Here is a 17,068-nt window from a genome sequence, read left to right on the forward strand (position 1 = left end):
CAAACCCTGAACCTGGCAACCTGGCTAGTTACTTAATCCATTACTATCCCTCAGTAAACAAGTGTTGGATGTCATTTTGGAGGCAAGGAGGCCTAGCACTAGAAAATCTTATGCTGAAAAATGGAAAAGATTCTGTTCCTGCAACCAAAGTCAAGGGATAGGCAGAGCAGCGCCCAATTTACCTCAGATTCTTCAATACTTAACTGAGATGCTTCACAAGGGCCTTTCTTTTTCCTCCATCAAAATTCATACCTCAGCCATTTCAGCTCATTACAACACAGAACTACCCTTCTTCTCTCATCCACTGCTCAAACAGTTCCTCAGAAAAGCCAAAAACTTAAGACCACCCGGGAGAGCCCAAACTCTAGCCTGGGACCTTAATTTTGTATTGGAAAAACTCACTCTACCTCCTTTTGAGCCAGCTGCAAGTGCAGAGTTAAAATTCCTTTCTTGGAAAACAGCCTTCCTTTTAGCAATTATTTCAGCAGAAGGGTATCTGAATTACAGACCCTTATGGCAGTGGAGCCTTTCAACATCTTTCACGCGGACAGGGTGTCCCTCAGGACCAATCCCTCCTTCATGCCCAAGGTAATTTTCAGTGTGGCTCTTAATCAGTCCATTCATTTGCCAACCTTCTTTTCTAATCCACAGAACAAAGGAGAACAGATACTGCACTCCTTAGATGTGCACAGACAACTTAGATTTTACTTGGACAGGACAAAACCTCAAAGGAAATCTGAACAACTGCTGGTGGCATTTGCTGCAAGGGCAGAGGGGAAGGCCCATTTCAAAGCAAACCATTTCTAAATTGATAGGCCATTGCATTTATTTCTGTTTTAAGCACCATGGAAAACTTACCCCACAGGGGGGGATAAGACCACACTCAACCAGGGCTGCATCTACTTCTACAGCTTTTTTCAGAGGTGTCCTTACCAGGTTCATCCTAGAAGCTGCTACCTGGAGTTCTGTACATACTTTCACCAAGCATTACCATTTGCCAATTTTCTTTAAATCCAGAGCTGGCTTTGCCACTGCAGTCTTGCAGGGCTTTATAGCTGGTCCAAATGCTATCTAAATTCCTCCTACCATCCTTAGCTTTGGGAATCTACCCAAATGTGATGACTGCAACAGTGAAACACGAAGAACATGGTACAGTTGTATACATTTACCATAAATGTAGATGTTCGAGTGTATTCACTGTTGCAGTCCTAGTTACTCTCCCTCCAGCCCCCTGACTTCTTTGGGCTATACCTCTAGTCTCCTTTACTATGCTTAAAAGTTTTTTGGTGTATTTGCTTTTTTGTTGGCGGTATAACCTTGCATATATATATTTAATTGCATCCAATTGGGGGGGGGGACCTGACATCTGGGGCAAGAAAAACTGATGTAACGGCGTCGGCTGCATGCTTTATACCTCTGACGACTTGACGTCATGGAAGATGAGACGGCAACCGACGCAGGACCCATGACTTTGATAATCAGGCCAACTGAGGGCTACTGCAAACAGATAATCCAAATGCGATGACTGCAACAGTGAATACTTAAGTAATATCACGCCCTCGTTGAATACTGATGTTAGCATTGTTGATAACATCTACATTTATGGTAAGTGTACACAACTATACTTTTTCTACTCTTCTGAAACCCTTGAAGAAAGTAACACTGTATTGAGTTTTTTGGGGACTTTTATCAAATAGGACTTCCCATTCATCTTACCCATATCGAGCTACATGTAGCATGTCCAGTCACATTTCTTTGTTACCACTAGTAACTGACAACATTAAAATATTTAAAAATAGATAAGAACTGATACAAAGCCATGAAGAAGCTAAACTTTATTAAAACCAGTAAAATGAGCCAAACAGGGTGGAGTTAGCATGTTCTCCTGTTTTCACAAATGCAGACTATCTCATAAAGTAATACTAGTATAACTGATGCAGATTAAATAGGTCACTACAACGTGTGAAAGAAGTAAACCACCAGTCACATGAAAACTGCACTGACGATACCAAGAGTTTCCAACTAATGTTAGGGTCATAGTGCAGCAGAAAAAGAAATATTGAAAATGAAATGATATAGTTTTATGTGGCAGTCGTCTTCTACATGGGATTAGCAATGAAAGTACCAGTAGAAACTATGAGTTTTTCTGTAAGTAGATTTGCTAGGGAAAAGTGGTATAGCTGTGTCCCCTTCTCAGTGCACACTGAACATGTTGGGCAATTTTGCTTTCCCTTGGACTACACTTTTTTGACTGACAACCTGTGTTGTCTACCTGTAAGGTTGGTCACTTGTAAAAGTATTAGGCACATTTCAAGGAGTTGGCGTTCCTTCTTGTGCTCATAACTTCTAAGCTGTTGTACATGAAGCCCCTTATATGGTCCTTCATGGAAACTATGAGACATTTTGGAAACTATGAGACATTTGGAAATGATACTCACTTTTGGACAAGCTAATTAAGAAGGTTTTGCTGAAGCACCTTTTTGCCTTTCTGGTAGGATATAATAGGGAAGAAAAGTGGCTTTTTGCCCTGCTGGCTGTAGTGCTATGTGATCTTGCTTAAAGCTAACTACAGTAATGAATAGCTTTTCATTTCTCTTACGTTGGATAAGGAAGACGAGCTATCTGCAAAGCTGTACTGAATTGTCATCTGGAAATGTATTCACTTCTTTCTAATTCTATTACAAGTTAGCAAGCAAGAACTGAATCTTACTCCAATGCAAGATATAGGAGTACATCCATGCCCACATATTCTCCAAGCCCAATTATTTAGATTTGCATTTCCGAGTTTTCTGTTGTAGAGCATCCTGATGTCTGCATTTCCATGTCTGTGTGTGTCTAACCCCATTCAAGTACTTCTGTCTAAACTGCTTCGGAGTTTTCCCAAAGTTTGAAACAACTCAACATATATTTGTAATATGTGCAAATCTGAGAGATGGACTTTTTTTTTCCTCATTTACTCAGTCAGTTTGAGGTGCCAGAGATATCAGTGTGGAGCACCATGGCAGGAGGAAGTACTTAGGAGATGACTGTGCATCTTGTTTAGAAGTCTCCCTCAAAGATCTTGTGTGGTGACTACATGCATAGAAGAACTTTATTTTTGTTACAAGTACTTAAAAACATCTGTATAAGTGGGCTTGACTTTGTGTACGCTTTGTTATTCATCTTAATGACTGGGTTTATATTTATATTGCAGTTTTTCCTAGTTATTGAAGCCATCCTGACATGAGGAGGATAATATGCTGATTCAAAATGGTTGGCTCATTGGTTGTATTACATGAGATGTGGTAATTGTTATCTTCCACAGATCAGTCTTTAGTGACAAGGACATTATTTGCTGTTTTTTGTAATCTCTTATCCTTTCCTGTTGCAGTCATTTTTTTCTAGTACTTAAGTAATATCATGCCCTTGACTGAATACTGATGTTAGCATTGTCGATAAAAATTAACTGAAGTATTGCTTTTAATATACTTTGCTATTTGTTGTATGCATTAATTAGCACTGAAGTTTTTTATTGTTTCATACAGAGCAGCGCAAGAACTATGCGAAGAACAGTATTAACTCTTTACCAGATACCTCCCAGTATCGGGTTGAGGTGAGAACAGTGCTTTTATGTTTATATTTTCACTTTTTTTTACTTCTGTCCTCTCAGACCATGGTGGTTGAGGTGTCCATTTGCCATCCAGTGGCTAATAGTAGCACAGAGGTTCAAGCACGTTTGTGTGAGTTGTCTCAGTCTTGATTGTAAGGTATTGTTGGAGATTTTTCTTTGAAGACTGCTTCTGAAACTGGGCTCTAACCAGTCAAACTATCCTGGTCACCCTTTTCAAATAAAATAAAATTAACAGGTGCACTGATATTATTGGGGATTTGTTTTGTTTTGCCAGCAAAATTCCACCTGGCAGTTATGCGGTCAAGTACAGACATGTGTGAACCAAGCATAACTTGCAATACAGCAGTGACTATCTTCACACCATCCATAATTTCTCTTGCGCATTAAGGTCAGCAGTCCTTTAGAGACTCCTTGAACCTCACTGTCCCAGTTGTTATAACTTCAGTTGTGCATTCCTGAACATTGGTCAGTAACATCTCAGACTCATTGTGTCCATATGCTTTTAGTAAAGAACAAGGAACATGCAGTAGATCATTTGTAGACCAATACTGCACCAAGCTACATATCCTGAGTAGGATTAATGCAGATAAGCAGTCATTGATGTCATTCAGAACAATATTTGTGTGTGCATATGTATATAATACATGCACATAAACATGTATAAATTTATAAATGTATGTGCATGTGTTTATATAACCTAAGCTGTCACTATAAAAGGTCAGGTTTGATCGTGTGCTAAACTAGTTCACAAAAACTGTGTGTGTGTGTGTGTGTGTGTGTGTGTGTGTGTGTGTGTGTGTGTGTGTGTGTGTGTGTGTATGTGTGTGTAAAGTGAGTGAGTAAAAGTGCATATGTGTGTGTGTGTGTGTGTGTGTGTGTGTGTACCACCAAAACTGAAAACAAGCACAAAAACTGAATAAAAAAACGAAGCAGTGAACTAGTCTCCCAGACACACTCCAACAGTATTCCCAGAATGATGGAAGGCAGCAGTGGAACAATAACATCCCTTTATTAAGCGATAAAAACACTGATAAAGTAACTGGTAAGCGCTTTTGTTTAATAAAGTATTAAACTTCATCAGACACCATGTTCTTTACATCACTTCCTTATATACTCAAGTAGTTCAAATTTATTGGATGAAAAATGCAACTCAATCAATGAACCCACCACCACAGCTTGCCTAAAAGGTACCACATACATAATAAAACCTAAAGAATTGTATATATGTATGCTTTCTAATGTAAAAAAACTTAATAAAATACTGAATAAGCCTTACTGAAAACTTGTCTATAAAATATAATGACTATAAAGTGCTAAAGTTTTTTTCTCTCCAGTGGTTTTAACCTTACCACTGGGGTAATGGAGCTACGCTCATTTATCCCCGGCCAACTGTCAGCCTGCAAACAGATATGCCATCTAAGTTCCTTAGATTCTAAAAGTAGCCTCCATGGTTTTTTGTCATTAATTTCAACCTGATCAAGGACTAAAAATCTAAACTGATGCTCTAAATTGTCACAAACATGTTTAGCTAAGGCATTATTTAAATTATGTTTTCATATAGCATAGTCATGTTCATAAATCCGTTGACTAAATTTCCTCTCCGTTTTACCTATGTAAAAGGCTGGGCATGAGTCACACAATGGTAAATAAATCGCTGCTTTTGAATTGCAGTTATATTTTCCCTTTATATAGTATGTAGAATTTCGTACCATAAAATTGTTTACTTGTATTTTATGGCACCTTGCACATGCCCCGCACTTAAACATACCATGCGTACTATGACTATTTATAAACTGTTTCTCCTTAAATATGTCTTTAAAATTCATTCCATTTCTGTAGGTAATGTCGGGTCTTTCACCTATTTGTTTTTTAAGGTTAGAGTCATGTGTTAATATAGGCGAGTTCTTTTCAAATATGGACCTTAACTTTCTAAAGTCTTCACGAAATGTAATGGTTAAAGATCTTGAAAACTCGAAGACTTGTTCAGTAACATACTTTTGCATGTCTGTAGTTATACCAGGCTCTACCATAGAGTAAACAACCTCTTCTACTATTGCGTCTGTAGAGTGACAATCATCTCCCAGAATGCACTGAAAATGTCCATTCCTTCTTTTCCTTGTGACTTCCTGAATCAAGTCATTGATTAATTCTACAGGGTATGCTCTTTTAAGGAACATTGAGCATAAAGTATTACTCTCCTGAATAAAATCTTCGTGTCTGGTGACCATTCGAGCTGCCCTAACTGCACCTTCACTACAGACCTTTTTTGATGCTGGGGATGTGAACTACAGTAGTGAAGGAAAGGAATTAGTTTCTTTCCTGTGAATCGTGGTGACATATCTCCCTTTCACTTTATCCTGAAATAAGTGAACATCCAAATAATTAATAAAATTGAAGTTCACATTCAAAGTGAATTTAAAGAATGAAGTGGTATTATTTATGTATTCCAGGAATTGCTCGAGTGTTGCCAGTGATCCCTTCCATATAAGGCAAATATCATCCTGGAACCTATGGTATGTCCTAATGTGGTTATTGTAGGAGGACTGAAAAACAAAATGTTTTTTCCCAGTACACCATGACTGCATTGGCGTATGCCCCACCACGAGGTGAACCCATGGCAGTACCCCTTTTCTGTACATAGTACTTGTTATTGAATGTTATATAGTTTTTACTAAATAACAGCTCTAATAGCTCCAATATTAGGGTAATAGTACCATGGGGGTCCTGTGTTCTATAAGCATTTTGTGGACCCACTCCAGTCCAATGTCCTGCGGTATAACTGTGTAAAGGTCACATACATCTATGGTCACCAGTATATCTGTTTGGCTGTATTGTATTTTGTTTAAGGAAGCCAAAAAGGTCCATGAGTCCTTACAAATCTGAAGTTCTTTTAGTATTTTCTTTAATTCGAAATCTAAATATTGTGCACAAGCTGAGGTTATTGAACCCCTCCCATCCACTAAAGGTCTCATAGGGGGGTGGTGTAGACTTTTATGGATTTTGGGGATTCCAGAAAACACTGGTATTCTAGGGGTCAGAATGTTGAGATAGTTGTATAAGTGTATATCTATCCTTGTTTCGAGGAAAATTTCACTTAACTGAGTATAGATCTTCCTATATGCTCCATTTAGTTCATTAAGTGTAGTCTCCTCATATGTGTCGGTCTGTAATAGTTCATTCATTTTTTTATTGTACATATCCAGACTCATAATGACTACCCCACCCCCTTATCAGGTTTCATAGTTCTTATTTTTTCTTTTTGCAAATTCTTTACAAGTTGCCACTCATTTTTGTTAAGATTCATCTTACCATCCAAGAGCCTGCTTTTACTTTTATGCATGTTCATTAAATCTAGTTCACATAATTTTTCATACATGACTAGTCTAGGATGGAAGGGTGGGTTAAAAGTCGAACTAATCCCATATGTGTTCTTAGTGTAGGTGTTGTCAACATTATTTTGATACAATAAGGAAAGGTTCAGTTTTCTCAAATACAGCTTTACGTCTATCATGATGTCAGTAAACTTAAATGAATGGGTTGGAACAAATGTCATGCCCCTGGATAACAAGTTTGCAACATCAGTATCAACATGCACATGAGAGAAATTATAAACTTTAAAGTAATTTTGCACATGGCTTCTGGAAGTGCACTAGATTCCCCCCAGCTCTCCAATCCCAATGGACAAGATGGCTTTCAGAAGAGCATCAGTAACTTAACAGCTTTAATAATGCAACTTAACCAACGGATGGACTACCTATATGAACCGATTGGTTCAGCTGGAGAAATTCCTCCCACTGTGAATCATCCACAGGGGGCAGCCAGAGGATCAGCATTTGATTTTAACTCTACACCACTGTTGTCTTGCTGGTGCTTCACAACTTAGTTTGCAGAAACCTTCTGGTCCTGCAGCTGGAAATACACCATCTGGGTTACTAGGGAAGTCGCCTGGGCAAGGAATTGATACTAATGGTGTTCAGAGACAAGGAACTGCTTTTTCCAACAGGAGAGAAATTCCATTACTTAGACTGGTTGAGCGTTGGTTTTTCCTTTATTCCAGGACAGGAATGGACTGGCTCCACCTTGAAGGGTAAGCTAAACGGTTTTGAAAATAAGATGTTGAAGTGTAAAAAACTGCACTGGCTTGTCTAATAATTCAGCTTTACATGTTGACCTGTTAAAAATGTTTGACAGGTTTGGTATTGAATTGCTCAAATTACTTATTAAATATAATGAAAAGAGGTAGAAATCATCAGTAAAGACTTGACTGTTTTGGACAAAAACATAAGAGAAGATGCTTCTTATGAACAACTCAAGTATGAGCATCTGAGAATTTATAATAGCAGAGAGCAGTACATAGAAAAGTTAAAAACTGGAAAAAACAATAAGATTAACGGGGACATAAATGAGTATGCGAACGGCTCAGTATACCCAAAACCACCCAGTTTTCAGACCACATGTAGACATTATAATAATAGAAAAAACTTTCCTGTAAATAATTATGACAACAACCAGGATTTGGAGAATTTAGCTGACTTAGAAGAACATGGAGCAACCTCGGACTATGACCATGAATACCCAGGGCTAAGAAGGTCAAAGAGAATTAGAAATAAGAATGACTCTAATGGCAGACAAGAGCAACAACTGGGGTTTCAAGGAGTGGTGTTTCAGGGAACCAGAACAAGGAACAAAAATGGGAGGACCTACGTTTTTTGCATCAGGTTGTTGACCACGATGGTGTGATTTTAAATGACCATGAAAGCCAATTTGGTGGATGTACCATCGTTTTGAATGTGCAAAATTACTTTAAAGTTTATAATTTCTCTCATGTGCATGTTGATACTGATGTTGCAAACTTGTTATCCAGGGGCATGACATTTGTTCCAACCCATTCATTTAAGTTTACTGACATCATGATAGACTTAAAGCTGTATTTGAGAAAATTAAACCTTTCCTTATTGTATCAAAATAATGTTGACAACATCCACACTAAGAACACATATGGGATTAGTTCGACTTTTAACCCACCCCTCTATCCTAGACTAGTCATGTATGAAAAATTATGTGAACTAGATTTAATGAGCATGCATAAATGTAAAAGCAGGCTCTTGGATGGTAAGATGAATCTTAACAAAAATGAGTCGCAACTTGTAAAGAATTTGCAAAAAGAAAAAATAAGAATTATGAAACTTGATAAGAGGGGTAGGGTAGTCATCATGAGCTTGGACATGTACAATAACAAAATGAATGAACTGCTAGAGACCGACACATATGGGGAGACTACACTTAATGAACTAAATGGAGCATATAGGAAGATCTATACTCAGTTAAGTGACATTTTCCTCGAAACAAGGATAGATATACACTTATACAACTATCTCAACATTCTGACCCCTAGAATACCAGTGTTTTCTGGAATCCCCAAAATCCATAAAAGTCTACACCATCCCCCTATGAGACCTTTAGTGGATGGGAGGGATTCAATAACCTCAGCTTGTTCACAATATTTAGATTGCGAATTAAAGAAAATACTAAAAGGACTTCAAATTTATAAGGACTCATGGACGTTTTGGGCTTCCTTAAACAAAATACAATGCAGCCAAACAGATATACTGGTGACCATAGATGTATGTGACCTTTACACAGTTATACCACAGGACATTGGACTGGAGTGGGTCCATGAAATACTTAAAGAACATAGGACCTCCCATGATACTATAACCCTAATATTGGAGCTATTAGAGCTAGTACTTAGTAATAATTATATAACAATAACAAGTACTATTTACAGAAAAGGGGTATTTCCATGGGTTCACCTCGTGGTGGGGCATATGCCAATGCAGTCATGGTGTATTGGGAAACACATTTTGTTTTTCAATCCTCCTACAATAACCACATTAGGACATACCATAGGTTCCAGGATGATCTACACTGCGGTGGTAGTGCTGCGGTAGCATTGTCGCCTCATAGTTAGACGTTGCCCGTTCGATCCTCAGTTAGAGTGTCTTCTGTGTGGCATGTGTGAACGGGCATTCCTTCGTTGAAGGTTGTGCATTAGGCCCGGCAAACCAGCACGTAAAACTCTACTGCCAATCATTAGCGGACCGGGGTTCTGCTGTGGCGACCCCTAACCGGGAAAAAGCCGAAAGACGCAAACATAGGTTCCAGGATTATATTTGCCTTATATGGAGGGATCACTGGCTACACTTGAGCAATTCCTGGAATACATAAATAACACCACTTCATTCTTTAAATTAATTTCGAATGTGAACTTCAATTTTATTAATTATTTGGATGTTCACTTATTTCAGGATGAAGTGAAAGGGAGATATGTCACCACGATTCTCAAGAAAGAGACTTATTCTAACTTTCCTTCACTACTGTAGTTCACATCCCCAGCATAAAAAAAAAATCTGTAGTGAAGGGACAGTTAGGGCAGCTCGAATGGTCACCAGACACAAAGATTTTATTCAGGAGTGTAATACCTTATGCTCAATGTTCCTTAAAAGAGCATACACTGTAGAATTAATCGATGACTCGATTCAGGAAGTCACAAGGAAAAGAAGGAATGGACATTTTCAGTGCATTCTGGGAGATGAATGTCACTCTACAGACGCAATAGTAGAAGAGGTTGTTTACTCTATGGTAGAGCCTGGTATAACTACAGACATGCAAAGTATGGTACTGAACAAGTCTTCGATTTTTCAAGATCTTTAACCATTACATTTCGTGAAGACTTTAGAAAGTTAAGGTCCATATTTGAAAAGAACTTCCCTATATTAACAGATGACTGACATTAGAAAACAAATAGGTGAAAGACCCGTCATTTCCTACAGAAAGGGAATGAATTAAAGACATGTTTAAGGAGAAACAGTTTATGAATAGTCATAGTACGCATGGTATGTTTAAGTGTGGGGCATGTGCATGGTGCCATAAAATCCAAGTAACAAACAAATTCATGGTGCAAAATTCTACATACCATATAAAGGGAAAATATAACTGCAATTCAAAAGCAGTGATTTATTTAGCATCATGTGACTCATGGCCCAGCCTTTTACATAGGTAAAACGGAAAGGAAATTTAGTCAATAGATTTATGAACATGACTATGCTATAAGAAAACATAACTTAAATAATGCCTTAGCTAAACATGTTTGTGACAATTTAGAGCATTGGTTTAGATTTTTAGTCCTTGATCAGGTTGAAATTAATGACAAAAAACCATGGGGGCTACTTTTAGAATCTAAAGAACTTAGATGGCAAATCTGTTTGCAGACTGACAGTTGGCTGGGGATAAATGAGCGTAGCTCCATTACCCCAGTGCTAAGGTTAAAAGCATTGGAGAGAGAAAAACTTTAGCACTTTATAGTGATTATATTTTATACACAAGTTTTCATTAATGCTTATTCAGTATTTTATTTTATTAAGTTTTTTCCATTAGGTTCATAGGTTGGTACTAGGCTATTGGCCCTAAAGCCTATATAAGCCTAGCCATAACAATTCCCTGGATATTTCTTCCCACAATATTTACTTCCCTGGACCACTGTCCAGCAGGGTGACTAATGTGATCCCTGGGGTGAATTTCCTATCTCCCATCCAATCGTCAAAGTTCCTTTTGAAGAGGGCCAAGGAAGCACTCTGCTTGACATGTATGGGCAGTCTATTCCAGAGTATGGGGAATCTCTGGGTCAGGAACCTATCCCTCTAGCATGTTTTGTTCATTGTGATGACAAGGTTTAGATCCCTGGAACGTGTGGCTCTGAGGAATTGGGATTTCTTTAAGTGGAGCATGTCCAACAGCTCAGGGTTTGACATGGCCTTGTATGTTAAGCAGAGATTGTCTCTGAGTAGACGATATGCCACAGAGTATAGCTGGAGGTTTTTTTAGATGGCCAGCATAGGGCATCTGCTTTAGACCTGTGATTCTTTTAGTGAGGTATTTCTGCAGCCTTTCCAGCTGTTGCAGATGTCTCATGAGGTACATACTAAACGGGCGTTGAACTCTATAATAGGTCTAATGAGGGATGAGTACAGTGGGGCAATTACCTCCTTTTTTCTGGATGAAAATCCCTTAGTGATGAGGTGTGCCACATAGAAGGATTTCCTGACTGTTGTGGTGATGTGGTTATCAAAGGTGAGACCACTGTCCACCTGTGTCCCTAAGTCTCTCTCACACTTCCGGTGTTTAGTGTACAGCCACCTCTGTGGTAATTCATGGGTACGTGGTTTTTCCCAAAGGGGACAACTATACATTTCTTGGCGTTAAGCTTGAGCCCATGGCCTTGGCACCAAGCATCTGTTTCTGTAAGCCCCTTTTGTAGAATATCCACATCATTTGGGGATTCAATAATGGCTCCCAGTTTGCAGTCATCTGCGAACTTTGTTAGCCAGAGTCCCCATAGTGTTGGCCTGTACTTCAGAGAAGTAGATGCCAAACAAGAGCAGTTCTAGGACTGAACCCTGAGGTACTCCACTTGTCTGGAGCTGGATTTGGAGTCTGCTACTTTTACAGTCCGGGTTCTGTCAGTAAGCCAGTTCGCAACCCATCGAGTGATGTAGGGATTTATGCCCAGCTTAGTAAGTTTATCTATGATTCCAAAGTGGGGGATGGTGTCGAAGGCCTTGGCGAGGTCCAGATAGGCTGTGAGGACCACCTTACCCTTGTCCACAGCTCTGGAGACTGATTCTAAGAAGTCATTCAGGTTCAGGAGACCAGATCGGCCCTTCACGAACCCAAACTGGGTGGGGTCCAATATTTGAAGGTTGCCAGTGTCTTTGTTTATAAGTTCCATGATAATGTGTTCCATGCACTTGCAGATCAGGCTCATCAGAGTGATAGAACAGTATTCCCAGGATCCAAGGTGGATCCCCGCTTGTGGAGTGGGATAACTGTAGCTGTGCGCCACTCAGTGGGCAGGAAGCCTGAGGTGAGGCTATGATTAAATATGACACTTAGGTGAGGTGCCAGTTCATTTTGTAGTTCATGTAGTACACAGCCCGGGATGTCATCTGGTCCCATTGATGCTGTATTCTTCACTTTGGAGAGTGCAGTTTCCAACTGTGTGGCCATGATTACCGGAGTTTGGCAATCTTTTGGTATTGAGATGGGCCCTTTAGGGGGTGAGAGTGGGATGAAGTTTGCACTAAATCGATCTGCCAGGATATTGGCAATATCCTTGGGATCAGTATATTTAATGCCATTCTGTTGTAGTTCAGAGCAGATCTGAGTATTGCCATTTAGATACATATATACAATTCTTTGGGTTTTATTGTGTATGTGGTAACTTTTAGGCAGGCTATGATGGTGGGTTCATTGATGTGCATTTTTTTCATCCAATGAATTTGAACTACTTGAGTATATAAGGAAGTCATGTAAAGAACATGGTGTCTGATGAAGTTTAATACTTTATTAAACGAAAGCACTTACCAGTTATTTTATCAGTGTTTTTATCGCTTAATAATAAAAGGATTTTGTTGTTCCACTGCTTCCTTCCATCATTCTGGGAATACTGTTGGAGTGCATCTGGGAGACTAGTTCACTACTTCATTTTTTTGTGTGTGTGTGTATGTGTGTATGTGTGTATGTGTGTGTGTGTGTGTGTGTGTGTGTGTGTGTGTGTGTGTGTGTGTGTCTGTGTGTCTGTGTGTCTGTGTCTGTCTATATATATATATATATATATATATATATATATATATATATATATTTTTTTTTTTTTTTTTGCATAATACAGTTCAGATGTTCATTGTGTTACACTGCTGCAGTCATTACACTTGGGTTATCCTGCCATCAGGCGGTCCCCGCAGTTGACCTGAGTTCCAAAGTCTTGGTCCGGCGTCGGTTGCTGTCACCTCTTCCCTGACGTCAGTGCGACAGGGTTATATTAGATGCAGCCGACACCATTTTCTTCAGTCTTTCTTGCCGCGCGGTGCCTGAAGCAAAAGTAGTTCGCAAGTGCCAGTCGGCCAACTCTTGAGATTTCCATTCCGAATCCAGAACCGAAGTCTTCTACAAAGCTAAGTACCCCATTGGGGAAACTTTTTCTTGCCTCAGTCCGATGTCAGTAAAAGTCAATTACTGTATTTCTTGTGGGAAGCAAATACCTCATAAGGATTTCCATTCATAGTGTATCCCATGCCTAGGCCCAGACCACGATGTCACAGGTTGTCGGTTTTGTGCCAGGTTTAACAAGCGCACTATTAAACGTCGGTTTGATTTTGCCCAACATTATTTTGGCAAAAAATTCAATTACACCATGCCGTCGGAACTACCGATGTCCGGACTACACAAAAAGCGCAAAGACAAGGACAGGCGTCCGAGGCCCTAATCTGACAACGAAACCTCTTCTAGGCTCGTCGCCGGTTCTTCGGTTGTCAGCGAGGTGCCTTCGCAGCCCCTGACTACCGCTTCTTTTGAACCTCAGGCCGTATCTGACTCCCACGTGGAGACGGCTGGGCCTTCGGATGCACCAGATTTACAGCCTACCGAGACTTACCCTTCAGAGGGTTCTGGAGTAGCTGAACAACCAGTAGCTTCAGAGTCTGTTTTCAGATCTACTCAGTTAACCATTAAATCTTCTGCAAAATCTAAAACTCCCTTAAAAACAAAGAAACAAGCTCAACCTTCACCAGGACAGGCCTCCATGCCTAAGAGACAAATGCTCAAAATGGCCGAAGACTTAATCACTCTGATCAGGGGGTCCCACCCCCCTCCTGATAAAAGGCTTAGACAGGATGCAGACTATGACTCCTCCGACCAGGTATCCATCTCCTCTGATTCTTCCTCAGACCTAGGATATTCTTTACCCCCTTATGAGGATTCCGATGCTGAGGAATCTACTCCTTCAGCCTCTCCGCCAGATGACTACTCCTTTGGGGAAAACTTGCATACCATGAGGGAGCATTTCCATTGTGAGGGCCAGGAATATTCAGATTCCAAGAAAAGGCTCAGAGATTTCCTTTTATTGCCACAACACAGACCCCTTGCTATTCCGCCAGTGTTAGATATTGTGGATGATGTGTACTCTGAATCCAGCTTAAATCCTGATTCCTTACCTCCTGCCCCAGTAAAGCCAGACAGATATTACAGAGTCCCTGACTCTCATAAATTTCTTTATAAAAGCCCTACTGCTGATCTTGAAACTATTTCTCAGGGTCCCAAAGGGGTAAAGGCCTCCACAGCAAAGAACCCAGTCCCCTCTGACAGAGATTCCAGAGCATTAGACAGATGGGGGAAGAAAGTATATACATCTGCAACTTTAGCAATTAGGGCCTTAAACTGACAGTTTCACATGCTAAAATATCAGCAATATTTGATGTCTCAGTTAAAACAAAAAATGCATCCAAACTCAGATCCTCCTAATTATAAAGAAATGCAGGATTTATTACATGCAGCTGAACAAGTGGGAAAACATACTTTGCAATGTGATTTTGATTCATTAGAGGCCTCCTGTAGAGCAGCAGTTACAGGCTCTGTCATTAGAAGACATGCTTGGTTAAAAGAGCAGACGTTACCAGAACACGTTAAAGCAAAATTATTGGATGCACCATTGCAACAGGATGTTTTATTTGGAGTTGAGGCTGAAGAGGTATTAAAGAAAATGGAGGATAAGGCAAAATCTATGCAAACAGTGAAGGATTTTTTACAGGTTCAGCCTCCTCACTTTAGCAGAAATTGGCCAGCAAAGAATTGGTCCTTTCCAGCTACAGACAGACCTCAGAGGGTCAGATACAGACGTCCAAGAGGTAGAGGTCAACCACAAGGTCCATAGAGGCCTCGACAATGGGGTGCATCAACCCAAAAAGAAGGGGAAGTCAGGCCTCAACCTTACAAAAATCAGCCTCAATGACTTCCCCCTACAGCTGCCAAACAATTCCCTCTTGGCAGCCCCCTTGGGAGGAAAACTGACAGTTTTCTGTCACAATTGGCATATGATCACCAAAGACAAATGGGTTCTCAACATTGTATCTCAAGGTTACAGATTCCACTTTCACACTCTGCCAAGACTAAAAGGAATGCCAAATCTGCCAACACATCAGTGGGCAGAGGCTCAAAGACAAATCACAGCACTCATGGACATGAGAGCTATTCAAAAGGTACCAACACAGGAGCAAGGCCAAATATTTTACTCAAGACTCTTTCTGGTTCCCAGAAAGGACAAAGCCTGGAGGCCCATTCTGGATCTTTCTTCTCTAAATACTTACCTGGATGTCCCAAAATTCAAAATGTTGACACTACAACAGCCACTTCCCATGCTGCCCAAGAAAGCTTGGCTCGTTACTTTGGACCTCAAAGAGGCATACCTGCATGTCCCTATCAGACAAACCTGCAGAAGATACCTCAGATTCATAGCTGGTTCAATGCACTACCAATTCTCTGCACTGCACTTTGGCTTATCAACTGCGCCCAGAGTCTTCACCAAGTGCCTGGCACCAGTAATTGCATTTTGCAGACAAAAAGGAATTCAAATTTATCCATACCTGGACGACTGCCTGATTCAAGCAGAGCAAGGACATTCTTCTAAAGCATCTGGCATTTGTAAAAAAGTTAAGTTGCCTAGGGTACACAGTAAATGAAAAGAAGTCAAAACTAGTGCCCTCACAAGAGATAATTTTCCTGGGTGCCAGCTTGAATACAATGGCCCAGATGGCTTATCTCACGCCAGACAAGCAAGGACAACTGACTCAATATTTTCAGTTGATGGCAACAAAGACCCAACTCCCTGCAAGAAAAATTCTGCAGGCCTTGGGTTATATGGCATCTTGCATACTACTAATTCCATATGCCAGACTGCATATGAGGAAACTACAATGGTACCTAAAGAGTGTCTGGTCTCAACACTGTCAAAGTTTGGAAACAGTAATGCGACTAATTCCTTGCCTTCAACAGGAGTTTCAATGGTGGGCTCAAGCATGTCACCTCAACAAGGGGCAGCCTTTCACTCAACCCACAGCCAGGCAAATACTGACAACAGATGTAATGGATTATGTCTGGGGAGCACACATGGCCGGAAAATGTATTCAGGGCAAGTGAACCGCAGAGCAAAGGCATCTACACATCAATCAACAAGAGATGCTAGCTGTACAAAATGCCCTCATAGCTTTCAAGGACCTTCTGCATCCAGGACAACTACTACTAAAAACAGACAACACCACAGTTATGTGGTACTTAAACAAGCAAGGGGGTACTCATTCTTATCCCCTCTGCAGATAGGCCATGACTTTGTGGAACACAGCTCTAACCTATTGAGTACATCTGCAAGCACAATTCCTGCCAGGAAAGAAAAACACACTGGCAGACGACTTAAGCAGAAACATCATGGACCCACACGAGTGGAAAATACATCCACATATATTCAGAATGATAACTCAAAAATGTGGAGCCCGGACATAGATCTGTTTGCATCCCCGATGAACTGCCAGCTACAGAAATTCTGCAAAAGGACTTACCACCCACAACCATGGA

At 40.2% G+C, this 17,068-nt stretch overlaps 1 protein-coding gene across 1 annotated transcript in view; it reads left to right on the forward strand.

The window, feature by feature from the left end:
• Positions 1-17,068, forward strand: part of EPS8 (epidermal growth factor receptor pathway substrate 8) — a 2,217,981-nt gene that overhangs the window by 1,385,310 nt on the left and 815,603 nt on the right. The window contains exon 5 of the mRNA XM_044087279.1: positions 3,525-3,592. Coding sequence (XP_043943214.1) covers positions 3,525-3,592 — 68 coding nt within the window. The remainder of the gene's footprint in view (positions 1-3,524; positions 3,593-17,068) is intronic.

The sequence above is a fragment of the Protopterus annectens genome, chromosome 11.part0 (assembly GCF_019279795.1).
Source record: "Protopterus annectens isolate FY-2018-M chromosome 11.part0, PAN1.0, whole genome shotgun sequence".
Lineage (NCBI taxonomy): Eukaryota > Metazoa > Chordata > Ceratodontiformes > Protopteridae > Protopterus > Protopterus annectens.